The sequence below is a fragment of the Ostrea edulis genome, chromosome 6, assembly GCF_947568905.1.
Source record: "Ostrea edulis chromosome 6, xbOstEdul1.1, whole genome shotgun sequence".
NCBI lineage: Eukaryota > Metazoa > Mollusca > Bivalvia > Ostreida > Ostreidae > Ostrea > Ostrea edulis.
Genome location: NC_079169.1, coordinates 90,080,703 through 90,108,530, shown reverse-complemented (window position 1 = coordinate 90,108,530; position 27,828 = coordinate 90,080,703). Strand labels below are relative to the sequence as shown.

General features: G+C 34.6%; 1 protein-coding gene across 2 annotated transcripts; it reads left to right on the top strand.

Moving 5' to 3' along the window:
• Positions 1-352: 352 nt before the first annotated feature.
• Positions 353-24,334, top strand: LOC125683610 (cyclin-dependent kinase 6-like). Of its 2 annotated transcripts, none has more exons than XM_048924954.2 (8): positions 353-462; positions 2,431-2,747; positions 9,396-9,531; positions 13,093-13,260; positions 14,793-14,902; positions 15,701-15,751; positions 19,261-19,396; positions 19,708-24,334. In XM_048924954.2, the coding sequence occupies exons 2-8, from the start codon at positions 2,509-2,511 to the stop codon at positions 19,870-19,872; spliced, it is 1,005 nt and encodes a 334-aa protein (XP_048780911.1). In that variant the 5' UTR covers positions 353-462; positions 2,431-2,508; the 3' UTR covers positions 19,873-24,334. The 2 variants fall into 2 exon arrangements, with proteins under 2 accessions (XP_048780911.1, XP_048780910.1); XM_048924953.2 differs by lacking the exon at positions 353-462 and adding an exon at positions 603-734.
• The last annotated feature ends 3,494 nt before the right edge of the window (positions 24,335-27,828 follow it).

Sequence of the window (27,828 nt, the reverse complement as noted above, 5' to 3'; positions counted from 1 at the left end):
ACTATTATTTAAAAGCCTAATCGCTGTCCTGTTTTGGCATGTAGACTTAGAAAAGAAATAAAATGCAAATTGACCAGATATTTTTATGGACCACTGTATACCGATGTCGGTCAAATATATGCGACACCCACACCCACATTGAACAAGGGGAGGTAATTTTTATCCAGTTGTTGTAATCAACCAACCTTTCGTTTATAAATATCGTTTACTTAATTGAATTATAAAATCTTTTCATTCAAATTTATTTTCAAGATAACCCTACTCTCAAAATGAACTCGTCCGAATACAAGCATGACCTTTAAACTAACAAAGGAATGCATTTTATTCTTCGTCCACCAATCAAATTTCGCCATTTCTACGACTTTCAGCTGTTCGATACGCGGAATATTTCATAGTTTTACCCTGGAGTAACATAGCAAAATAAAGAAAAATTCGGGAAAAATCAAATGGAAGTTTGACAAAGTAAGTAAGGAAGGCATTAGTTAGATATCGCTCTAAAGAAGTAATGCTCACTTTGATTTTTTGTTTTTGATGTCGATTTCTTGCAAGAAAATGTGTGTGATTATTAGTTGTCAATGAACACGTTTAACAAACAAAGGGCAAATACTGATGCCATCCGAAGGAACCTCCATTCATTCATTCACATGTATACACAGAATGTAATGTCATCTCTTTGTGTCTGAAATAACTTTTGTTTTCATCAAGATATTTAAATGTCCATTATTTCTCAAAAGGTAAGAGTTTAATGTTATAAATTTGTGGATGACAATCTATTTGAATTCAAAAGAATCGTCTCCGCGGATTTCTTGAGCAAGGTGTTATATACGTAAAACAAGGTATGGAACACGTGCCGTAGATGTGAAATATAATGTAAAAGGAAAAGTGGAATATTGAAGACTAATTTTTGAAAAAATAAAGTAATTAGATAATAAGGACAATTTCTCTTTTACATTTCTTTGATTTTTAGAAATTATTATTTTATTACTATTATTTTGTAATCTCTTTATCAAATTAATATTTGTTAAAACCTGAATTGCTACTCATAGAAGTTTTTATGTTTGAATGGAGAAACATAATAGAGATATGAAAACAGCATGTTTATGTGTGATTTGAACATAATTATATTCATTATCTATATTGAATATGCAAAACCCAGTCTTCAAAAATACTGAAATGCAACAAATTTAAATGTTTTGTTCTAGAGTAGATTAAGTTCAGAAAATAAATTTTTGCGAACATTGATGATATTTGATATGTGAGGTAATTTTAGAATTATGATTTTTGTCAGGAAGTACAAATTATTCTGGTCAGAGATGTGTGTTATATACATACAGAGAAGGATTCGTATCGAGTTTCTACTCGTGTGATAATATTATGATTAAAAAAATTACGTTGAACGGATATTGCATTTCAACTTGATATATAAACTAAATCAAAATAACACGGATTTGTCAAGATTTTATTACATTTTCTTTTTAGCCACCAAATATCATATTTACTCATTGATCAGTTTTTCATAAGTTGATAAAAAAAACAACAACAAAAACAAAAAAACACAACAATTGAATTTTGCGTATCATATTTTACAGTAAGGAGTACTAAACAATATTGTTGATTTCCTTTGTTTTATGTAAACAGTGATGCAACGTGTATTACCAAATGTTTTGAATCAGCCCTAACTGCAGGGTGAAGAAATGCCTGCCAAAAGTGTAGGAGTTGACCTGGATCAGTGGGAGGAGGAAATCCCAGATTACACATGTGGTTTAATTAAATGATATAACCAGTATTGAGCCCTATACGCACACCGTTTTCCTCTCTGAAATTAGATCCTCTCCCCACCCCTGAATTTTTTTCTGACGGTATACTTACAGATACACATGTAATTTTGTGAATATAAATGTATAATTTCTTTGATCAGCTTATTTCAATATAGGGCATCACACTCTCTATACAATTTTTTATATATTGGATATAAATAATATTATCCACCAATGATTAGCAATACGATGCCAGAATAAAAGGAATTATGTTTAATGTTGACAAGTTTGACTTGATTTATTGGAATTGGTGCACCTGTGTACCTCTGATTACAGTATTAAATGAAGAGAAGTGTTTCAAATTATGATCAATCACTTCATATTAAACTTATGATTTATATGCGGACAGTGGAAAAGAAATGCATTTAGTGTTAGATCTACATTTATTCACAGTCACCATTCTGTCTGAAATGGATTGAAAGAAAATACTTATATCCAAATCATATACAAAAAAAAATCGTACATAATCAATGCATAAAATCCTTTTAATAAAACTGGTTTTTGGTGGACAGACAGATAAAAATTCCTCTCATCCCACTGCAGGTTTCTTGAATTTTTATGATAACATATCTGTGTGCATTACATAATAATTATCTTTTTTTCCACTAAACAGACTTGACACTATGTGAAAAAAGCTAGCATTTCAATCGGCCCACAACAAGTGGTGGAATTTCGTTATGTGCAGGTGTAGATGCAAATCATGACATCACACAAAGAAAAATATGACCACAACTACGAGGAAATCGACATCATCGGCAATGGAGCGTATGGGACCGTTTTCAAGGCCAAGGACCCCCGCAACGAAGGCAACTGGGTGGCCATTAAACATATTAAAATACAGAACACCGAAGAAGGCATGCCAATGAGTGCCATTAGAGAAATCTCTCTCCTCAAGCAGTTGGAGAATTACGAACACCCAAACATTGTCAGGTACCCTCGCTGATTAAGTAATAATAAAAAGTGCACCGAAAGTGCAGCTTCCACTTGAATACGTGGAACAGAATTACATACACAAATACAAATGCTATATAATCATTATACGTATTGAAGCTTTGCAGTGTTCATCAGTTGATTTCATCAACTTGAAGTAGGTATACATAGCTAAAAGTTGCCTGTGTGGATTCTATTATCAGAACATCATTAATGCCTTGTCCTAGTAATTTCGAAGATGAGGATTCTGATAGCATTAATCTAGGCTTGTCTGCAGAAATAATGCTGCATCAGTATCGATTAGCTCGACCCTGTATGAATTGAATTTTAAGTCTATATTTGTGTGAAAATGAACAAAGGGCTCAGTGATATATATGTACATATAGCTGTTCCACAAAATGATGTGTCATCATTTGTCCTTCATACCAACCATTAGCCCAGTTACAAATGCCAGTTATCAGGTATAGACATTACATCACAGAAAATATAACTTAGGTGCAGACTGTTGTTCGTTTTAACAAATTACATGAGTAGTTTTTTTCTTCTTGTCTTAACTAATGCATTGTGTCTGTCTGCCTGTTAGAAAAATATACAACTTGTAATTACTGATATGTTAGTTTCCAGGTAATTTACAAGTTCATAATGACTGAAACTCATGCAGCAGAAGACAGGATGTTGTATGATGGGAGATCTCCTTAATAACTTGTACAGACTATATATGTGTACTACAGTATCATTGTTTCGACTGTATAAGTGCTAAAGTGAGGTGTGCATATGTAAGTGTCAATGATTACAAAAGCCTGAATCCACTAGATAAGGAAAGCCCCATCATCTGGAAGGAATTCTGTTGAGTCAGAGATTCCTAACTAACTTTTTCCCTGATGGAGAGAAAAATTACATATATCAATGGTGGATGGTATTTTTTTAAAGGGAAGAAAATTCTAACATGTAGATTGTAAGAAAAAATGATTTTGGTTGATAGCATTTATATATTCCTGTCTTAAAGGAAACTGTCACATTGTTGACAGAATTTTAACACCAGAACCCCTAGCTATGTGAATCTATTTCTAAACCTTATTATTTTTTTAGCCCCTGGAATTGAAGATTCATATCGTTGACAGAATTTTAAATTGAAGATTTTCTAATTGTCTCCATGTTTGATGGTGCATATTCCTGTGACCTTTAAGACAGGAAGAGTTACTGTGACCTTTAAGACAGGAAGAGTTACTGTGACCTTTAAGACAGGGAGAGTTACTGTGACCTTTAAGACAGGAAGAATCACTGTGACCTTTAAGACAGGAAGAGTTATTGTGACCTTTAAGACAGGAAGAGTTACTGTGACCTTTAAGACAGGAAGAGTCACTGTGATCTTTAAGACAGGAAGAGTTACTCTGACCTTTAAGACAGGAAGTTACTGTGACCTTTAAGACAGGAAGAGTTATTGTGACCTTTAAGACAGGAAGAGTTACTGTGACCTTTAAGACAGGGAGTTACTGTGACCTTTAAGACAGGAAGAGTTACTGTGACCTTTAAGACAGGAAGAGTTACTGTAACCTTTAAGACAGGGAGAGTGACTGTGACCTTTAAGACAAGAAGAGTTACTGTGACCTTTAAAACAGGGAGAGTTACTGTGACCTTTAAGACAGGAAGAGTTACTGTGACCTTTAAGACAGGGAGAGTTACTGTGACCTTTAAGACAGGAAGAATCACTGTGACCTTTAAGACAGGAAGAGTCACTGTGATCTTTAAGACAGGAAGAGTTACTGTGACCTTTAAGACAGGAAGAGTCACTGTGACCTTTAAGACAGGAAGAGTTACTGTGACCTTTAAGACAGGAAGAGTCACTGTGACCTTTAAGACAGGAAGAGTCACTGTGACCTTTAAGACAGGAAGAGTTACTGTGACCTTTGAGACAGGAAGAGTGACTGTGACCTTTAGGACAGGGAGTTACTGTGACCTTTGAGACAGGAAGAGTGACTGTGACCTTTAAGACAGGGAGTTACTGTGACCTTTAAAACAGGGAGAGTTACTGTGACCTTTGAGACAGGAAGAGTGACTGTGACCTTTAAGACAGGGAGTTACTGTGACCTTTAAAACAGGAAGAGTTAATGTGACCTTTAAGACAGGAAGAATTACTGTAACCTTTAAGACAGGAAGAGTTACTGTGACCTTTAAGACAGGAAGAGTTACTGTGACCTTTAAGACAGAAAGAGTTACTGTGACCTTTAAGACAGGAAGAGTTACTGTGACCTTTAAGACAGGAAGAGTTACTCTGACCTTTAAGACAAGAAGAGTGACTGTGACCTTTAAGACAGGGAGAGCTACTGTAACCTTTAAGACAGGAAGAGTTATTGTGACCTTTAAGACAGGAAGAGTTACTGTGACCTTTAAGACAGGAAGAATCACTGTGACCTTTAAGACAGGAAGAGTCACTGTGATCTTTAAGACAGGAAGAGTTACTGTGACCTTTAAGACAGGAAGAGTCACTGTGACCTTTAAGACAGGAAGAGTTACTGTGACCTTTAAGACAGGAAGAGTCACTGTGATCTTTAAGACAGGAAGAGTTACTGTGACCTTTAAGACAGGGAGAGTTACTGTGACCTTTAAGACAGGGAGTTACTGTGACCTTTAAGACAGGGAGTTACTGTGACCTTTAAGGGAGAGTGCTTTCTGACCTAGACAGTGATTTATTGTAAACTTGAACATGGCTTATAATTTGTGAACTGTGAGATGGGTCCAATAATCCCTTTAACAAGGCCTATCCAACAGTGCTTAATGTTTAGCAATCTTTTGCCCTTGGCATTGACCTTTGACCCACTTAATAGAAACTAAGAGTGAGAGGGTTGTGATGTTTGTGACCATGCAGGCCTTTTCAATGGCTTGTGTAATCAAAAACCTAGAGCTGTGTTATCACCAGGGGCATTCATGCTTCATAAACACAGTAAAATTTCCTAAATACTGTAAATAGAGTAATTGTAACAGATACTGGTTTATGCCTCTGCTGAGAATCGAACCTGGGACCTCTGGTATGACAGTCCAGTGCTCTACCGATCGAGCTAAAGTTAGAGCTAGTAGGAGGACATGTATCTAACACTACTACCATGTGTCTGTTATGTCACCAAAATATGCCAATATATAGATAATGCATTGTGGGAAACCCAAGGATATTAATTAGTAAGACAAAGTGCAAAATACTTTGAAATGCCTCCAATGGGATCCCTGTTTTTAGTGTCACATGATCCTTTCAGTCACATGACATTTTGAAGCCCCTTTGATAATTTGACTTCGCACATGTGAAAAATGCCATTGTATCGACATTTACTTTAATTACATACATAAAACGTAATCAGATCAACTTGAAAAGAGCTTGGGAAATGTATAGCATAGTTGATATTTTGCTGAAAATATCGAACATTGTCATAGGGGAATTTTTAGCAAACATGGATGAATTGTAAAACAGCAGTAAATCATATCTCCCCAGTGAGGTTTCGTAAAGACTGTTTCCTCTCTTGGATTCTCACAAAATATCAACAAAAGGGTCCTCATTTTTTACACATGGTTGATTTTGTTATTCTTATTGCGTGTACCCATTAGTAATGATATGTACTATCAGAATTACTGTAGGAGCACATATAGATCAAACCCTGGAGAAATTGCTATATTAGTGTTTGGAAATGAGTACTTTTGATATTGCAGACAGCTAAGAAAATTCATAGCAGTAGTAACTACTGCTAAAATGTTTTGACATATTCCCCACAATACAGCGTGACTTGTCTGTCGTGACGCACTTTTTCGATTGTGATGTCACATACCGTGAAGTTTCTGTACGGCAATGTGAATTTTGTAATAAGGAATCTTAACTTGGCAATGTGAATTTTGTAATAAGGAATCTTAACTTGGCTCTTAACACATTTTGTTTTAATCAACAGGCCTGTCTACGAAAATAGATGTGCAATTATAATCATAAAATCATTATACAAGTGACAATTTGATAAAGAACTGTGTGTGTGTGACAGATTTCCCCCTCTTCAGCATGACCTTCTTGTGTACTAACTAACAAATTACTTTCTTGTCATCTTTCAAAGATCTTTTTGATCAAGGAGCCGGTAGTGCGTCAGAACTTATGGAAACTTGACATTTTTACATCAAGTATATAATTAGTAGCTAATATAGCTTAAAGGTTTTCCTAAATTAGTCGTACTTAGCAATGTTGATCTTCAAACACATGATTAGTCTTTCTTTTGCACAGGATTTGTCCATGACCTATCTTAGAATCAGAAAGTGGTAAATGTTTGCAAATATGATACCAAAAAAATTGTAATGTTGTTTTAGATGTTGCTTTAGATATGTGTAATACTAAAAGAAAGCTCCCTGATATTAAACAAATTATATGAGTGAATCAAGTTTAAAGATTATGGATGAAAAGGTGAAGATAACGAACATTGATCAATCTCATAACTCCTATAAAGAATACAAAATTAAGAGTAGGGCAAACACTGACCCCTGTACACACCAGAGGTGGGATCTAGGATCTTATAAGTTGAGTGAATCAGAATTGAATTTTAAAGGTTGTGAGTGAATACTGCAGTTGAAATTTAAATATATCCACACATAAACCAATTCATACAAGAATGTTTTACAAAACGGGGCTATCTAAGTTATGCTTTAATGGAAGTCTGTTCAATACTTGGTAGCAGACATTTAAAACCTGATCGATTGTAAGCCATTCAGAGACACGGTAATCTATGCAACAAATATGTGAGATATGCCAAGCTTTTATGTATATAAGTAGGGTAGATTTGTTGACATTAGAGCTTAGATATACAGTTATGTTGGTTGATCATTAATGTGCATTCACAGACACACACACACACACCTTTGTTATTATGAGGATATACCCAGACAATATGTAGGATGGTATTGGACTGGTCCATTGACTCAGTGAGGGTGGAGGACCCATAAAAAAAAACTTATTAAATTTTTAGTGTATTAATTGCATTCCTGGAGGGTTTCAATATATGGTTGTAAGGGAAATACCTTTGTGAAATTTCTTCTCCTGGGTTGTTGACTGGATGTTTGCTAAAGTACAGAACTTGCATATTTTAGAAAAATTAAGAAATGGCAAATCTGGTAGAGATGTTGTGAACATACATTTGTATTGTATCTTTATAATGCTGTTAAACTTGTACAGATGTGTTGGGAATGGAGTGTGTGTGACATTTACATGAAATAACTATCACACAAAGAAAGTGTGTACTGCTTGACCTCTAGAAGGTATATATCTTTCAATGTCACCTTTTCTGTTTAGTGTTCCTATGTAAATGTCAATGGACAATGAATCTACCAGTGATCGGGCTATAATGTCTATAGATAGAATTTTTTATTCCAAATCAGGACCCTTTCAGTCATTCAAATAACATACATGATTAGCACACTTACACAAAAGTACATATTTATTATAAATTGTATTGTAGACCACACCGGTGCAATTTCTGCATTAGTGTCAATCTTGTAGAATTGTGTTATTTTTATGCCCCCTCCATGAAATGTTAGGGGCATGGAGTATTACCTCTTTCCATCCGTCATTCCTTCATTCTCATTTCTGTCATTCCGTCATAGTTTTCTGGACTTCTTGTTTTTTGCTGTGCTTGTAGAGGATGAACTAATATTTGATATATCTGTATTTTCTGCAATTTGATTTTGTTTTGATTTGATGGTTATTTGGTTTTTATATTGTTTAACGTCCCACTCAAGAATTTTTCACTCATGGAGACATCACCATTGCCGGTGAAGGGCTGCAAAATTCAGGCCTATGGTTGGTGGTTATAGCCTTTGAACAGGGAGGAGTCTTTATCGTGCCACACTGCTGTGATACAGGGCCTTGGTTTTTGCAGTCTCATTGGAAGGACTGCTCCATTTAGTCACTTCTTATGACAAGTAAGAGGCACTAAGGACCTATTCTAACCCAGATCCCCATGAGAATTTTTGATTTGATCCCTTATTTATGTTTCCACTGTTTTTGCCTTCAGTATCTTTACTAATTTGTAATGATAGCCATTTCTCATGAATGCAAAGCATGTGTGTGCATGAATCTTGGTGAATATAGTACTTCTTTTTTCTGACAAAAATGAAAGTAAAATGTAAATATAAGAAATAAATTTCATTTTTGAAAATATGTTAAAGGTTTGAACTGCAATGTGAATGTGAATCCCATTGATTTTAGGTCATTAGTCAAGGTCATAGTAATGTGTCACTTTGTGTGAGATCTGGAGACATTGTTGTGGGTGTGTTTGTTTGTGAGGAGGATTGTAGATGACAGTTTATGGGAGTGTATAGCTGTAACTGCAGTAATGCATAGCAGTAGATGGGTGTTTTTGTGAGTGGGTGTATATGAAATTCTGTATGACATGTAATGGGGGACATTAATATATCTGTTAGCCTCTAGTGTAAGAAATATTTGACATTGCTGTTGCACGTGTTAGTCTGTTCCGGGTCTATATTGCAAGCACTGCTGATGTCTCTCTAAGACCATGCATAATCAATTATAATACACAATTTGAAAGTACAGTACAATTATACTCATATTGAATTAGAACATTATTTATTGTATCAGCTGTGGTAGTAATGGGAATGTTTTATGATTTATAGACTATTGGATGTGCGACATGCTCAACAAAGTCCAACTGAGATCCGTCTAATGTTGGTGTTTGAATTCATCGATCAGGACCTGTCCACGTACCTTCAACGGTGCCCTAGCCCTGGCCTCGGGCCCGAGAGGATCAGGGTAAGTATTCAAGGAAGTGAAAATGCGCAACTGGGCAAATGATAAATCGATATAACGTTTATCATTCAGAACATTTATATAGACATCTGTATATGGTATGCATATGTACATATTGTGGTATCATGTATTTATTTTTGTGTATACTATAAATAAGCTGTCTTAAACACTTAGGGTACAAGACTGCCAGTCTGATAGACTTGGCTCAGGCACCGTCCCTTGGTACCCTCTGTGTTTGTGACAACATTTTATAATATTGTTTTACTTTACTTCCCATATAGCACACTTATTGTACAGTACATTTCCAATCAGTATTGTGATGAGAATTCAATACCTATGTCAATGTAGAAACCCTTAACGTGTATATGGTACACATGTGTAAATTGTATCATGTAGCTATAATGTTTAATTGTTAATTTGTATATGCCCCCTGAGGGCCCTTGATTGGTGAATAAATAAATATTATTATTATTATTATTATTATAGACTAGCTATGTAATTTTCCTTGGAATTTTGTCCACATTCATTGTAGATGTTAAATTAAGTGACATTTTTAGAACTCCTTATAGATACATGGGGTTCTTAAATGGCCAATTCTTTATCTTTTCATTACAACTCCTTCACAGCTGAAGGATGGGATGTTTATCTCTGTTCTTGCATACACAGGTACACAGCTTGGCCCTTATTTCTGAATTGCAGCAATGAAACCCTTTCCACAGGGCAGTGACACCAATCTAGTGAACGTGCTGGAAATATTGGGTCTTTTAGGGAGAAAATTGTCAGAGTCACCTTTAGTGTATTATTGATTCTTCAGTATGTTAGTATTTAGAATGCTCGAAGAGATAAGCTGATTGACAGGTCAACATACGAGAAACATACGTTACTAATGCAGAACTAGGAAAATGTTTATTAAACTTTAACGCTCATACTTCTAGCCTTGTATATTGACTGCTCTGCCTTTTATTGACTGATTTTCTGATGCATAATTTATAATAATGTACAGCGATTTAACAGGGGCTGAATTAGCAGACCTGACAACTGGTTGTAGAAAATAGTAATATTACAACTAGCCTTAAGTGGAAAAAATTATCACATATTCATGCATGAATTCATTCACTTTGAAGAATTAATGTCATCAAAGTGAAGTGAGAGGTTGATGATAACCAATTGCACAGAGTAAGCATTTTGTACGAAGAACTAAATTGCAAGTAAATCATTGTCATATAAAAAAAATTTCAAGCAAAGGCAGCATGATTTCATTCATAAATCGTTGTGCTACTTTTTCATTTTGTACACACATATAATGTATCTGTAGATGCATGGCTGACTTGAATTCCATTCATACCACGGTCTGAAGTGTCAATCCATTAATCAGGAACGCTCCTAATGTGTGATTTCTTCCATTTTTACATATTGTTATTGTGCTGTGGTAAAAAACATGTCCTAAGGTGTATGTTAACCTTTAACGGAATAGCTGCCATTGGTACATGTAGTGTGTTCACAGTGAATTATCAATAGTGCGTTTTTCATTTGAGATTGGTGGAAAAAAAAACTATCAATGAAAAAGTGTAGGAAATCCTGTAATGTACACTGTTGATCACGTTGATTGCGATAAACACGCCTCCCAGGGTGTTCATTCATGGATTTTGGGGATTGTTATTACATATTCTGTAAAGCATTTCATCATTGCATAAAACTTCATCGTCTACTGTGTAATGCAATGAAACGCTACACTAAAAATTTTCAGTTTAATTGTCAATGACTTGCAAAGAGAAGATTTCATGATACTGCTTTAAGAAAGGGACAAGTTATTTAAAGGCACAAAGTTAAACCTTCCTTAAAATGCAAATAATGCTGCTTCCATTTTCCCAGTTTGTTTTATACCAAGAAATGATAAATGCTGACATTTGTAATAATCACATGCAAATGTGTTCAAAAAGAATTATGTCTCCCTTCTTTCAGGGGGAGACATGTTGTTTTTGTCTTTCTCTCTATCTGTCTGTCACAAAATCTTGTGAACACTTCTCCTATATGGCAGGAGTATCCAGTTATTTTCCTAAAAGTTATAGTGCATCTATTAAGAGATTTGAGGATGTTTGATTGAATAGCTTATGTGAACGCTTCTCCTATCGGGCTTTTCTGATAGACTTGAAACTTTTTACAATCCCAAACGAAAAAAACAGGGTAACAAAATATTAAAATACTTCAATGCCATTTGCAGATGTGCATATTGTAGGGACAGGAGGATCCAATTGTTGTCCATAAAGTTATAGTGGATCTGAGGGGTGGAGGGTGTAAAATAGTTTGTGAAAGCTTCTCCTATGTGGTTTATCGGAGTTCACAATGTCTATGTTTCTGCTCATGCTTTCTCCTCCATACCATGCAGTACATTAAGGGGAGGAGGTTTCATTTGGAGCACTTCCAAATTTGTGAGCTGGGGAGACATTTGTTTTTCTTAAAAACAATCTCTAGTTTTTAAATGTTATTTTACAATTATGAAAGTTTTAAAAATGAAATTTTAAACTGTAGATTCCTTATATTACATGAGTACTGAATTAATAAGGCTGATTTTGCTGTTCAGCATCAAGTTTGCAAGAGTATAAAGATGTGTGTGCTTACATAATAACGTATATATACACTTCAATGATACATGTAGATAGATGAGAGGATTTGATTTCACCAGTGGATATATTGAATAAACATGTGGATTTGTAGGTGGTAGGTGATGTAGTTATCATTTACTGACATGTGATATGAAATCTACACTACAGTTTTGGGCTTTGAAACATTCAGTATTTACAATGAATTGTGGTATATGGCAGAATCTTATATCTTGTCGATTGAGGTTTCATATGAATTTTTTTTTAAAAACTTTTATTTCTTAATTAACATTAACATTACAAACTGTAAACAATAGCATATGTTGGTATACAAACTATACAATGATTTCATTACCATCAGTTTTTATGCCTCTGTAATCGTAGATTTGGGGCATATAGTTTTTGATCTGTTTGTCCACAAACATTTTAACCTTGGCCATAACCTTTGAATGGTTAGTGATAGGGGTCTCATTTTTCACACGTGTATTCCTTGTGACAAGACCTTTCTTTTGGTACCAACATTTGACCTTGTGACCTTCATCTTGGAGTTTGACCTACTTTTGTAAAACTTTAACCTTGGCTATAAAGTTTGAATGGTTAGCGATTGAGCTTTCATATTTCACATATGTATTCCTTTTGTCAAGACCTTTCCTTAGGTATTAAAAAAACCCCTCATGACCTTGACCTTGGTACTTTTTAAGAACTTTAACCTTGGTCATAATTTTTAAATGGTTAATGATAGGGCTTTCATATTTCCTATGTGCATTCCTTGTGACAAGGCCTTTCTTTGGTTACCATAATTACATTGCTGCCATATGGGGTATCAGTTTTTGATAAACACATCTTGGTTGGTTGATGCAATTAACAACTGTTTTCAATCTATTGGATTCGTGATATTGTCATGGGAAAAAATCCAACAAAAATTAAATGATGGCTAATTTAATAATCTTTTGTATTATTTCAGGATCTGATGTTACAGTTGTTGAATGGGGTTGATTTCCTTCATGCTCATCGAATCGTACATCGAGACCTTAAACCACAGAATATCCTTGTAACAAGTCAGGGACAGCTCAAACTTGCCGACTTTGGACTCGCTCGAGTCTATGCATTTCAGATGGCCTTGACTTCTGTAGTGAGTTTTAGTGTCATTGATTAATTATGTATATAACTATATATACGCCAAATGTCAAAAATCCTTTATGACATCAGGTCATTTCAAAACAATTTTGAAATGTAACACCTGAGGATTTTTAGACAGGATGTGTTATGGTATGGCGATAGTGTCCTTCTGTCCCGCTTCGTGTCCGGATCATAACTTAGATACTATGAAACCTAGAATCATCAAACTTAGTCAGCTGATGCATCTTGGGTAGAGGATAGGTCACACTTTACAGTTAGGTCACTGTGGTCTTTGATGAAGATGATATGGCCAAATCCTGTCTAACTCGTAACTGGTCAATTATTTGGCCTGGAATCATCTAACTTGGTCAGTTAAAGCATCTTATAAGAAGAAGGTATGTCGTGCCCTAAATCAAGGTCACTATGACCTATGATTAGGATGATTTGGCCATGAATGGCATAACCCTTTTTGGGGTTCATGTAGATATGAATCCTAGAATCAATAAAAGTTGTCAATTTGTGCATCTGTTTAGCAATGTAAGTCGTATCATAAAATGTTTTAAGGGAAGTAATCCCTACATATGTAAGAGAGTAATGCATTTAATCATTACATCAGGACACGTTGCCACATAACAATTGATATGAATACTTATTATGTTTCTAACATTAATGATATAAATATATGCAGTACTGTACTATAAAATTTACAAAGACTTCACAAGCACATCACAGAACAGATAGAGGAATTGTCTCATGGGAACGATAATCTATTAAGCTGATGATGTTTCATGTCTGTCCAACTAAGACTCCATTAGCCCCCTTGAGAGTAAGCCATGGTGTTTCAGACTTCAGCTGGAGATTCAAAGATCATTTTACTAGAACTAAATTACATCTGCACAGTTCAGATTAATTAATGAGTATAATCTTTGTGCAACCTAAACTAAGTAATTCATACTTTGTTAAAGAAATGATTTAAATATATGTAATAAAATGAAAATATGTTTTGGAATATTTCTGTAGTTATTTGATTAGTTCAAGAGTGCAATAGACACATTACATGGAATAATCTTGATTTTACCTCAGACCTAAAAGCAAAGATACACTTTTTTTATCTGTTTATTTCGAATAAACATGTGATGGGTGTATCATGTGCCGTGGTGGTGTATCATGTGCCGTGGCGGTGTATCATGTGCCGTGGCAGTGTATCATGTGCCATGGCGGTGTATCATGTGCCGTGGCGGTGTATCATGTGACGTGGCGGTGTATCATGTGCCGTGGCGGTGTATCATGTGACATGGCGGTGTATCATGTGACATGGCGGTGTATCATGTGACATGGCGGTGTATCATGTGCCGTGGCAGTGTATCATGTGCCGTGGTGGTGTACTTTATTAAATGAAAGTACTTGCATTAAAATTTTAACTTTAGTTGTTGTTGTTTTTTTTTATTGCTTTTAATATTTCATACTGGACACTGAATTTTCAATCCATTTGTATATGTATAATTCTGTTTTTTAAATAATTATTTTACAAATTTCTGCCAATAGGTCGTGACCTTATGGTACCGTGCCCCCGAGGTTATTCTCCAGGACACCTACGCCACGCCCGTAGATCTGTGGAGCTGCGGATGTATATTTGCTGAGCTCTTTAACAGAAGGTGGAATTTGTCACTTAGAATTATTATAATATCTACATTATATGTACATGTATGTCAACATGTCATGAAATAGCTATGAAGTGAACTTTTTTTTGCAAGAAATAAGCAATTTCTTTTGGCTTCAATGGAGACATAGTTAAGCATTGTTTATTATACCCCATGCAATGAAGTTGCAGAGGGTATAATGTTTTTGACCCGTAATTTATAAGGACACACTGTGTAGAGGTACATATTCCCAGAAAATTCTGATTTAATAATTCTTCTGGGAGTTATCCCATTTGAACTTAGAATTTTGAGCCCGTCTGTCCTATTCTTGTCAGCACAACTTCTCTGAGACCGCTCAACAGAATTTTATGAAACTTTGTAGTTAATAAGGATACACTGTGTAGATGTGCATATTCCCAGAAAATTCTGATTCATCATCTTTTCTGGCAGTTATGTCTCTATTGAACTTTGAATTTCGAGCCCGTCTGTCCTGTTCTTGCAGTAATGCATAGCATTACCATTCATTTTGTGAGGCATTGTCACGCAATGTTGGAGCGTGAGATGTGTGAGCTTGCTCACCTCTGCTTTCTTTTATTTAAAAAAAAAGGCTCCCCCAATTCATTGGTTTTATAACAAGGTCTGCCAATACCAGTGTCGCACTGATAGAAAGTCTTCCTTGTGGGTTATACAGGGGAGAAAACCTGCTAAACTGTCAATTTCTTAATAGTGTAACAATCGACATACTAAGTGTTTTAGAAACAGGTAGATTTCATTGTGCCTGCATTACTATTGATGGAAACTTTTTATTTGTAGACCTCTGTTTTGTGGACAATCAGATATAGATCAGTTGACGAAGATATTTGAGTAAGTATTTCTTTGTTAAAAGGTTAGGGCTGTTCCATTAAAACATATGAGGTACCCGGGGAAGGCACTTTAAAATTTGGGTAACCACCCATAGAAGCATAAAAATGTAATGAGGGACCACTCACAGAAGCAATTTTAGATAGTGCGGCACCACCCACAGAAGTGAAATAAATGTGAAATACACTTTTTCTTTAAATTCAATATGTATGAATGACTATTTATAACCCCTGAATAGAGGTCTATTTTCAGATGTTCCCAAGCATGATAGTAAAGAGAAGAGTATCTTGGGTGTCATCACCATTCAAATAACTGGCCATCAATGAAGCTTGATCATAGAACCATCAATTTATTTTATCAAGACTGTCTTTCTTAAAGGGACTGGTTCACGAATTTTGATAAAAATATTTTTCATTTTTGATGTTAAACATTAAAAATATAAACTCATTTAATGTTGACAGCCAAAATTTTGACCTTCTGAATGCAAGAATAAAAGCAATATTTTAGCCTTGAATCTGTGTTATGTAAACAAAGACTCGAGTCTTTATATGTATACAAACAAGCAAGTGAAATATTGATTTTGTAGTATAAAGCATCTTAATTTTGCCTAGTCACAAATTTTAACTTTTAGATGACACATTTTACCCCAAAAATGTTTGAAATGTGAAAGTTATAATAAACTTAGATCGATATACATTGCTTTTGAAAAGTTCGTAAACAATAACATACCGCAATCTTTGTTTACAAAACAAATAATAAACTCTCTAACATAAGCTTCTGTGATAATGTATAACCTAATTTTTATATGAAATCTTTTAAACACATTAGGCAGAAGATTTTCATCATTAACAGTGAAAAAGAAAATTTTGGGGGAAATCGTGAATCAGTCCCTTTAAACATGATGAACTAAATTAATTTTATAAGTCTCCCTGTTCATAAAAAGTCTAGTATTGTAAATGTTCAAAAACAACTATTAAAAGTTTTAAAATTGACTAGTATTTTGAGTATTAAAAAACAAGAAAATGTGTCTCTTTACGTAAATAAAATGATATTCTATATTTCTTAGTCAATATATAAATTTACAACCTGCAACTTAAGATTTGTGAGGCTCTATTCTACCGTTTTCAACAATTTCGAGATTCATATTTGTGCGCCATGTTTGATGTACTGAAGTTTCAACTTCCGATTGTCAAGTCATTTGCATATGTCATATAAAGTAGTATTTACATCAATGGACAAGTATGGAGGCGAAAGCTATTTCGTCGGTATTAAAAAGGTTTGAATTTAATATCAAGTTAAAAACCGAACAGCAGAGTGTAAATTCTTTCTGCAACAATGATTTTCCTTTCTACATTTTCGCGCGGATTGTCAATGTTTAGCTTTTTCATTAGATCCACCTACGAGATTTCGCGATAACAAGCATGGCGGAGCAGACGAAGAATTTTGCATGCTGTACATTGTATTTAATGAAAAACACCTTTATTAGACATGCCCGAGCACAAAGTTGGTACTCCTTTTGGTATAACTGTAAGTGTAAACAACATTTGGGACTAATACACAGTGCAGAGTTTATTATCGGTTATTCATAAAATTACTTTGCACCATTACGGAGATCCTATGGAATTGTAGCCTCATCCCGAAAACGTCAGAATAAAAAAAATTGGGTAGGGCTACATTATTGCAGCTAGAAAAAAATCAAAAACCGTTTCAATGGACCACGAGCACGTTTCGTTTTCCATTTTGGACAAGGGAGATAATCCTAATTTCCGGTCGCTATAATTTTAGAGTCAAACTGGAAATGATAACCGGATCGCGGAACCTCATCGACCGAGATAAAATGAAGACAGAAAACGGCGTTTGTTTCACATTCTACTTTCAACCCTTCCCTTCTCTTGTTGCATTCCTCTCAGTTTCGGTAAAAAATAAAGATTTTATCAAAACAACCATCCACAGATGCAGTTTCCTGGCAGTAGGTACCCACCATATATGCAATTTTCTACCAATGACAAGCACCCATAGATTTTTTTTTAATTGCCGTCCCCGGGTACCTCATATGTTTTAATGGAACAGCCCTTAAAGGGAAATAAATTTTACATGCATTCAGGGTTTGACACAATTGTTGTCAGCAAAAGGCAGATCCCAAGGTCATCATGCTGGGTACCCCCTCCTTTACTTGGAAATATGTCATGTTTTTATGTGATGTTACATTATATGCTTTAAACTTGGCATTCAGTATCTAAAGGAATATTTAGATGCCTCTTGATTAGGTTTTTATGTGTGTTAAAGGGATCATTATCTGTATGTGATGCATAAAACAAGTAATCAGAAACCCCATATTTTTCAGGCTTGCCTACCATACTTTTATAATTTTCATGAATTTATTTTATGAATTATATCTCTCCATCATCTCTCATATCATCTTCCATAGTGCTGGTGGTGAGAGAATTTTTGTTATCTTTGAACAAAAGCTTTGGATATTTGTCATGTTGATGTATCGCCAAAAGATGATGGGATGTGTACCATGATAACATAACCTTCACCTTTGACATCAAGACCAAATTACTGATTTTTGAGTTCTGATTTTTTGGTATATTGTTGTGCATGCTGCATAACTTTCCTTTAGTCCTTAGATTTAACCTTACAAAGGATTACCATTAGACAATATACATAACACATCACCATGACATTTATGATCTTAACTTCAAGGTCAAATTGTGACTCTTTGTGGTACAGCGTATTTGTTCGTTTTCATATCATTAATTCAGATAACCAGGGTTACAATTGTTGGTGTAGTGATGTATTTATATGATCTGATAGTTGTATATGACTGACCTATGACCTATGACTTTATCTCTGTGATCTGATAGTAGTGTATCACCATGACTGACCTTTTTGTACCGATATATTTCAATAAATTTTTTCCATAAAGGTTTGTTATAATTTACATCGTTTCATATTCGTATGTCAGACTTTGATACTTTACGCGGAGTCAAATTATTTGTGTATCTTTCTCAAACTGACCTTGTGTTTGACTACATACTTTTAACACAGGCTTTTGGTATTTTCTCTTTATTAAGGATAAAGTTTAACATAGATTTTCATCGTTAGCCTATCTGTGATATTGATCTTTGACAGACATAAGCAAATTGTACAAGGGATATGTAATGCTTATAAGTTTGGAGCTTTACATATACGGACAAGAGTTTAGGTTGTCTTTATGCAAGGTCAGACTAAAAGGTCAGATTTTTTGCAATAGGTCTAATCCAAGTTTGGGTCAGATTTTCCCAACACATCTTATTCATTGAATGTTATCACTCATCATGATTGGGAGGTGCACTTCTAATTTTTACTCTGATTTAGCTGGGGGAAAAAAACCTATACAATTTATCTGCTGGCTACTGTTTGAATATTAAGTATTTTGTGGGGTTCAACCCCCACCCCCATTTGAAAATTTCTAGATCTGTCTCTAATAGTTACTGTCAATATAAAGTTATGTTTTTTTTTATCCTTAGTGCATTGGGTCTTCCTTCTGAGCAAGACTGGCCAGAGAATGTAACACTGCCGTACAACTCATTTAAAACTAAAGCTCCTCAACCAATAAACCATCTCATACCAGAGATAGATCCCGACTCCAGAGATCTGATGGAGGTAAGTTTATATTGGTGTGATGAAGGACTGGGTGCAGTAAGGATACCATTTACCCCATCTGTATTCCATAACTCAACATCATCTCTAAGAACTGAAAAGTTCTGATTTTCTTTGTTAAACTAATTTAATGTGATTGGTTGGAACTTTTAAATTTCAAGAAGTGATAAATTGTTGATAATGTATGGTATTAGCTAGGGCTTGTAGCAGATGATACGCTCGACTCTTATTTTCCACTTCAGAAGACCAACTCCAAATATATTTTGATGTGTTTACTACTGAAAATTTATATTAGCTTTTCTTTGTATTTGTAGAAGCTACTGCTTTTCAACCCACATAATCGCATTACTGCCCATGAATCCTTACAACATCCCTACTTCAAAGATGAACTGGAGAGTATTCGAACATCAAGTTCTCTCTCTGAGAGTGAATCCTTAGACACTTCAGACTGTCGATCAGATACACCAGTCAGCAAGTGAGGCAGAAAACTAGTAATTGTTTAAAGTGAACTGGTTCTCCAGTTACAAATGTAATCATTGTTGGAGTGAACTGGTTCCCCACTCTTCAGTATCTCTTTGTTTTCCTCATTTTCCAAATTATCTGTGAAGAGAAGGCTTACAATGGTGTCCATAAACAATGGAAAAGTTTGTTACCAGGGTTACAGAAGATAATGTCAGAAAGTCCGAAATCATCATCTTTGCAATGAAACGTTGTGTTATGGCACTCAGTTTTTTGCACGTTGTAAATATTGTAGTTTGTTTGCAATTCCAATAGCAAGACTAAGATCTGTGATAATGTGTACTCACCTTGTGAAAACAAGGACAGGAAGACTAGGGTTCACACATGCAATTTCCTTTTTCTAATTAATATACTGATTTTCACTAAGATCTTGATCTCTAAAAAACAATTTCAATATTTTTAGTACATAATTGATCTTAAAGAAATTGCTTTAATTTACATTATTTAGCAATAATTACTCTATGCAAACGAATGCTTATTTGCATGTTGTCAACATTATGAGCAATTTACATGCAAGTGTCTCTGGAATCATTTAAATTTGTGAGGTCAATTTTTGTTACTTGCCAAGAATGAACAGTTTTAATGGGGTGTATTTTTGTGTGTGTAATTCATTCAATTAATTAACAAAATTTAACTCTCACAAAATCTGATGATTCCATGATAAATGAAATGCCAACAGAAATCATCGAATGTGAAACAGGCAAAATGAACATGTGAATTTACTGAATTGGAAGAAAATGGTTATATGAAATACACTCAATGTAATATTTGATGGTGTTGATGTTAATTAAAAGTAGTAATTAATTTTATTGTATCTGATCTTGCATATATATGAAACCATATTGATTTCATTTTTTTTTTTTTTTTTTTTTAATACATGTGTTCTATTCAGGTTATACCTTGCATGCCTGTGTTAAATATATATCATGAACGATTGAAATTGACATTTGGTCAGTGTAGGGCATATTTTCCATGTGTATAATCTGTCTTTGATTTTTATTATGGGTATATCGATAATCGCGAACCATGAGGTTGTTGATTTGGAATGCATAGATAAATGATACATTTTGATTCTTCTTTTTTTTCAATATTTTTTTGTATGTTTTTGATCGTATTCGTGGTTTATATTAATCATAGATGGCCTTAAGTCTCCACATCATTAAGATGTGAATTTGTGCTTGCCAAGATATAAGATATGTCATAAATGACATAAAGATCATTTCTTCATTATATGCATACAATTACATGCTCCTCAAATTTATGTTTAAAATTTTTTAACATAAATTTACTTTTAAGAAAGGAATGAATTTCTCCTTATTTTTTTATGATGTAAAGTTGGGGCAGTATAGGCTTTATAAAGTGTGAAGTAGTAAACTTTCCCAATTTACTTTATATCATCAATTTTGTAAAACGCATTTTGATGTAACTTGATAAACGATTATAAACAGAATTTTTAATTTGATATGACACAGAACAGTATTTCCGTAGCAACAAGATGAAAACAGAGGAGTCCTCGTTAATGTGCCGTCACTATGAGAGCATCAGATGGTGCCACTTCTCCTCGTCTCAGTTTATACGACATAACGAATGGTGAGAAAGTCAAATGAACCAATCAAATTGCATCTTACAAGTGAATCTAAAATATAAAGGAGCAAGGAAAAATCAAGAGAGATAACTCATATTCTAACTCTGTACAAATTGCATCTTACAAAGTGAAGCTAAAATATAAAGGAGCGAGGAAAAATCAAGAGAGATAACTCATATTCTAACTCGGTACAAATTCTCTGAAGTCTGTACTAAGGAATATTACTTTCTCTTTACCTATATAGTTTATTTAAAGGGTGAATTCAATAGCAAAATGTGTTATTGGAGAATTACATCACTTGGTGTAGACTATGCTATCATCAGCAAAGCGATTTATAAGATTAGATGCATATAACTGTACCTATATACATGTAGTTATGATGTAAACCAAAAACACACCTTGAGGATGAATTTAAACAGATGCCAAACATGAATGATGTCACAGTGCTTTATGTAGCAAACTGTTGTGTTGAAAAAAGGTAAAAATATTGCTCAGGCAATCAGCTTGTGAGATGTTAGCAGAATGAAAACCCTGTAGTTGAGATTTACTCTTTCTTTCTCGACTAAAGTTTTTAAATAACTTCTGGATTTAAGATAGCCTTGTGGATTCTTTGGCAGGTGTTAGGACTTGTTTAGTTTGTTTGTCTGTGTACTGGGTGTCTCTTCATTTACTACCTCTAGGATGAACAAAGAAGGCAGGTTCTGTGTCTTATTATTGTTTGTTTATTGTTGTAACGGAATGCAGTGATGCGTTATTACAGGTCATGTGACAGAACAAATGCAATGTACAAATCTGTAAATAGATTCAAAATTCACTTTTTGTGTTTCGGTAGAGGAACATATGATAAAGAATATACAACATGAAATGTTGAAAATGTTTGATTACGTCATGCTATTTTAGTTGTAAGAATTATTATAAATGCTACTACATGTTGTATGTATTCTACTGGCTTATGATAGAGACATGTATCGTCTCTGTCTTTGTTCATTAAAGGGGTGTCAGTATGAAGTACACAATGTCATTTTAGTTCAGAGCTAGAAATATTTGATTTTTCTCCGTTTCTTTTTGGTGGCTGGTTACGTGTTTTTACCATTCCAATATCCCCCATCTCACAAGAAACCGACGAGAGTACTCAATAAACAGATGTCTCCCATATATTTTTTTATAATGAATGGATCATGAGTTTGTATTTTTGTATCAAAGATAATAGGCATTTATTGAATGGTATTTTTATACACCATTGCATATACAGAAATGTGCAGACACAGATCTCGTTTTGTCTTTTGTATTGAATATCATGTTGCACTACAAGACAGCTGTTAAATATGTTTGGTTTTATTCGATTCAGCATGTTACCTTTTTAAGGTAAAAACACCCGGGTTATTCTATCACCTGCATACTTAAATTAGGAATTTTTGAATTCCAGAAATAATCATAGTCATGTATATGTCAGTAATTGTAAATGGTGATGTATTGAGCAGTTTTCTTTTCATTATCATGAATAATTAATTTCATAATTAACTACCACTTTTTATACTCATACACCCAAGATACTTTAACCATCAGTTCGTATGTTGGGCTTGTACTTTAATCTAGTCTCAAGTATGTATTGATTTATCTGATCGACAGAATGGAGAAATGGATTAATACTGTTACAGCTTATGAAATTAACTACCTAAGTACTAAATATGACAAAATACTGTAAACTAAATATTTTATTCATGTAGGGGAAATCTTCTCGAAATTTGAGAGAACCTTGTTGTTGCAAATATTTCTCGCCACAAGACAGACCTGGGCACGAACACAATTTTTTGATCAATTGAAATTGGCGTTTTTTGTTAAAGAAATAAACATCTTTTATAAATCAGTGGATTAAAGATCATGCTTGTAAACCAGGTACGGAGGTGAGACCACCTAGATTTCTAAAAAGTATGTCAATAGCATGCAGCATTTCGACAAAGATTATTTGCTAAACTAATTTAAGAAGCAAGCACAAAGAAGCGAGATATGAAAACGTTTATTGTATAAGCTCTTCTCTCAGAAGCCGTCAACTTTGGTGCCATGTTGATAGCTGAGTTGCGTAAATATACACAGGGCTTGTTCCTTGTTTTAAGAATGAAAAGTTTAGGTGTTTCAAATACATATTTGTGTTAGTATTTGAAGGTTAGGGTTTTTGCTATGTTTTACATATCAAATACTACCGTATTATTAATATCTGAGTGATTTTTTTCCACCAAAAATTGTGTCCATATTCGTTTAAAGATAATCTCTGTCACGAAAATTAGTTGCTGTGAACCAGTTCATCACTGGTAAATCACAAAATAAAATCATCCACAAATAAAAGTTGGTTGATAGCATTTCATTTTTCTCCTTCTCACACCTATTTACAAGCAATCATCAAATCATTTCACAAAATATTTTAAATGTTACAATAGGGTACATAGTTGTTCATGCTACACCTCTGTCTAGTTCACAGTTCAACAGAGACTTGGTGAGGACCAATGCTCTCTCAAGAATTTCTGGTGATTATCAATTTTATAGTACTTATTTATTATTGCTATAAATGCTGTTCAATAATTATGATTCCTTTTCTTGTGCAAGTGTTTGAAATGAATTTGTAAATTTGTATTGTTTGAAAAAAACTCTAGCTGTTGTGTTGTTTGCAGTTTTTCTGATTGCTCACAGAAACATTACAAATTCACACAAAATCATGTAAATTTTGTACATATTTAATCATTTGATATGCAAGTATACCTTTATTGTTATGTTATAAGGTATTCTATACAATTTGTGGCATTTTTTTGTATGGTACGTATTAACAATAAATATGAAATGAAGCACATTGTTTTTGTAATGAATAGATCCAAGCATTCTATTGTAATCCTGAAATGGAAATATGTCGGGAAGTTTAAATAATCAGCAATGCCTTATTTGTCTTTGCCATTGCTGTGCCATTTGTGAAGCATAGCAATATTTAAGACTTACATTGTCCATCTGTTCACCCGTGTGTAACACCCTATAACTCATATTTAGTGTGTGAAGGTAATTTGATATTGACAATGTACCTGATGCCGTTGCAGGTAACACATGTGCATGTTTCTCAGGACAGTAATTAACCTGAGTCAGAGAAATCAAATATCCTGTACATATGTAGAGAGAAATAAACAAGGCTGTACATTTCGTACATTGCTCGAGTGCATGGGAGGACTGAATTAATTTCGATTTTACTAAAATATTGGCTCAGTTTTTTTATGATAACCATATTGGAATTGTTGATAATCTCTTACAATTTGATTCTTTGATAGCTTTTGTAGGTCACCTTCGTCACTTGGGTGACCTATTGTGATTGGTGGTTGTCCATTGTTGTCCGTCCTCGACCATTACCATTTGAAGATAATCCAACTTCTCTGGCGAAACCATGTGGCGATTTCTCATTAGATTTGTTTTAGAACCTCTTTTGGGTAAGGGAAATGAAAGCTAAATTGCCTGGTCATTGTAAAGGGGTGGTGTCAAAACCATTATAAGTGATGTTTAGGGACCTCTAGCAGACAAACTAACTGTATAGTGAGGATGGGCAACGATGCCTCTACCAAATCTGTGGCCGTGGGGTATGGAGCTAGGGTGGAGCTTAATCCCTGAACAAGAGGCCCATTGGCCACATCACTCACCTGAGTCAACTTAGCCCTACCATTGTTCAGCTGTTGTGATTTTAAAAAAGAAAAGAATTATCTATCAATTTTTCTTCCCCAAAAAATCTTGACCCCTTACTGAGGCCCCAACGGATTACAACATAACTGAATATGAATTCACATGACATTCTTGCTGTTCTGGATAAGACCAAGGTCATAGATCATGGTTTGAAACGCAAGACCTTGCCATAAATCTATATACAATATTTGATTGATTGAATATTGTTTAACGTCCCTCTCGAGAATATTTCACTCATATGGAGACGTCACCACTGCCGGTGAAGGGCTGCATAATTTAGGCCTATGCTCGACGCTTATGGCCTTTAAGCAGGAAGGGATCTTTATCGTGCCACACCTGCCTGCTGTGACCTCGGTTTTTGCGGTCTCATCCGAAAGACCGCCCCATTTAGTCGCCTTCTACGACAATCAAGGGTTACTGAGGACCTATTCTAACCCGGATCCCCACGGGATTACATTATATGAAAGCTCTGTCTTAAATAGTTGAGGAGATATTAAATAGGTCAGAATTTTATTAAAAGTAAGTCGAGTTCATATGGTCAAACACTGAAGTAAATCAAAATCTTGCCTTCAAAATCTATATACATTTTGTACAAATATAAAAGTTCAGGAGACGTTGATTAGGGCAGGTTTTCAGCTTATCTAAGCTGAAAGATCACGTGAGCTATTCTGATCGCCTTTTGTCACCTGTCTGTCTGTAAACTTTTCACATTTTCATCTTCTTCTCCAGAACCACTGGGCCAATTTCAATCAAACTTCTTACAAATCATCCTTTCGTGAAGGGGATTAAAATTTGTTTAAATGAAGGGCCATGCTACCTTCAAAGGGGAGATGATTACGAAAACGCAAAAATAGGGTGGGGTTATTGAAATATCTTCCCAAGAATCAATGGGCCAGAAAAATTGAAATTTAAGTGACAGCTTCTTAACATAGAGGAGATTCATAATTGTTCAAATCATGGTCCTCAGGGTTAGGGTAGGGGACAATAGGGGTTAAAGAACAAGGGACGTTATTGGCCAAAATTGGCCGCGCTTCAAAAGCCGATCATATTTTGAAGGTAGAAAGGTGATAATTTTCTCGTTTCATTCATATATAGCATGTACCATTTACTTGTTGCTGATATTGAGAAAATAACGTTACAATATTGCATTGTTAACTCTGACGCTGTCTTCAGACGGTTGCTTTTTCGGAACGACGTCATCGACGTTAGGATCTACAGTCCCCTGATTCTTCTAAAATATTTTTTTATTAAAAGTTTCAATTTTAACTTTTTATATAAAAATACTCATTGAGATCAAGCTTATTAAAATGCTATGGAAAATACATTACGCATTTACATGCAACTTTATCGTGTTCATAGACATTTTGCGGAAGAATCTTGTGCTAATTAGAGTGAGGAAAATAATATAGAAAATTTTTTCAAAAATGTTATTTTCAAGAATCACTGGGCCATGCAGAAAAGTTGAAATGTACAAAGAGATTTTGACAATTAGGTCTACATCACATTCCTGCAAAACGTTTATCTGTTCTATTGAAAGTTTTGAAGAAGCCAAGGCTAGCCCATACTTACATTTTTCAACACCTAAATACAGGTTGAATCACAGGCTCTTTAAACCACCACGGGGTATGGATGATAATACTCCCGAATCATGTCAGTTCCTTAAACTTAAATTTACTAACAAAGGGAACAAATGCCGTCGATATAAGCAACATTCTTGTCATAAAAAGTTCACAGTCTTCTATTCCAACATATGAGATCAATCTCATAACTCCTATAAGGAATACAAAATAAAGAGCCCCCTGGATATACTTGAGGTGGAATCAGGTGCCTATGAGGAGTAAGCATCCCCTGTTGACCGGTCACACCCACCATGAGCACTATATCTTGATCAGGTAAACGGAGTACTCCGTAGTCAAAATCAGTGTGCCAAGAATGGCCTAACAATCGTTATAAAACACGTCGGACAGCACTTGACCCAATGATAGGTTGTATTGACAAACTAGATCATTATAACGACCATATAATTGAGAAATGGCGACTTTAAACGAGATTGTTGAAACCCCTGTAACATCAACTTGTTTGTCAGTAGCCTGTCTCGATTTAATTGAATATACGCAGAACAAACTCTTACGTATTGAATCAGTTGAGAGATATAAACACCATATGCAGGAGATAATGGAATATTGCTACATAAATATGGGAATTTGACGATGGAGAACCTGAAATCATCCCGTTTGTCGTAAAGTTGAGTTGTTAGTTTGCTGTTAATATCTATGTTCATTAAAATATCTAAGTACAAAGCAGATGTGGACGACTCTGGTGTATTTTATTTTGAGTTCACAGAGATATATTGAATCGACATAGGAATAAAAGTGATTATTCTTAATAGATAAAACATCGTCGATATACATATACATGTATCTAAATGTCGAGTTGAAGGCAACAGCAAGAGATTTTTTCTTTTCATGTAGCTTTCAAATCAAATCTGCACCTAGTATTCCTACAAATATATTTCCACTATTACATCCAAATGTTTTGATTACAAACTTTAGTGCCTAGATATAGACCATCTTATACAATACCCTCCTGCATGTTCTTCTTTCAACTATAATCCAGCTGGACA

Bases quoted from the DNA above. Each gene is read 5' to 3' on its own strand.
- LOC125683610 (XM_048924954.2), top strand. From the start codon at position 2,509: ATGCAAATCATGACATCACACAAAGAAAAATATGACCACAACTACGAG. The intron at 9,532-13,092 runs GTAAGTATTCAA...GTATTATTTCAG, and splicing joins TCGGGCCCGAGAGGATCAGG to GATCTGATGTTACAGTTGTT. The intron at 15,752-19,260 runs GTAAGTATTTCT...TTTTATCCTTAG, and splicing joins CAGTTGACGAAGATATTTGA to TGCATTGGGTCTTCCTTCTG.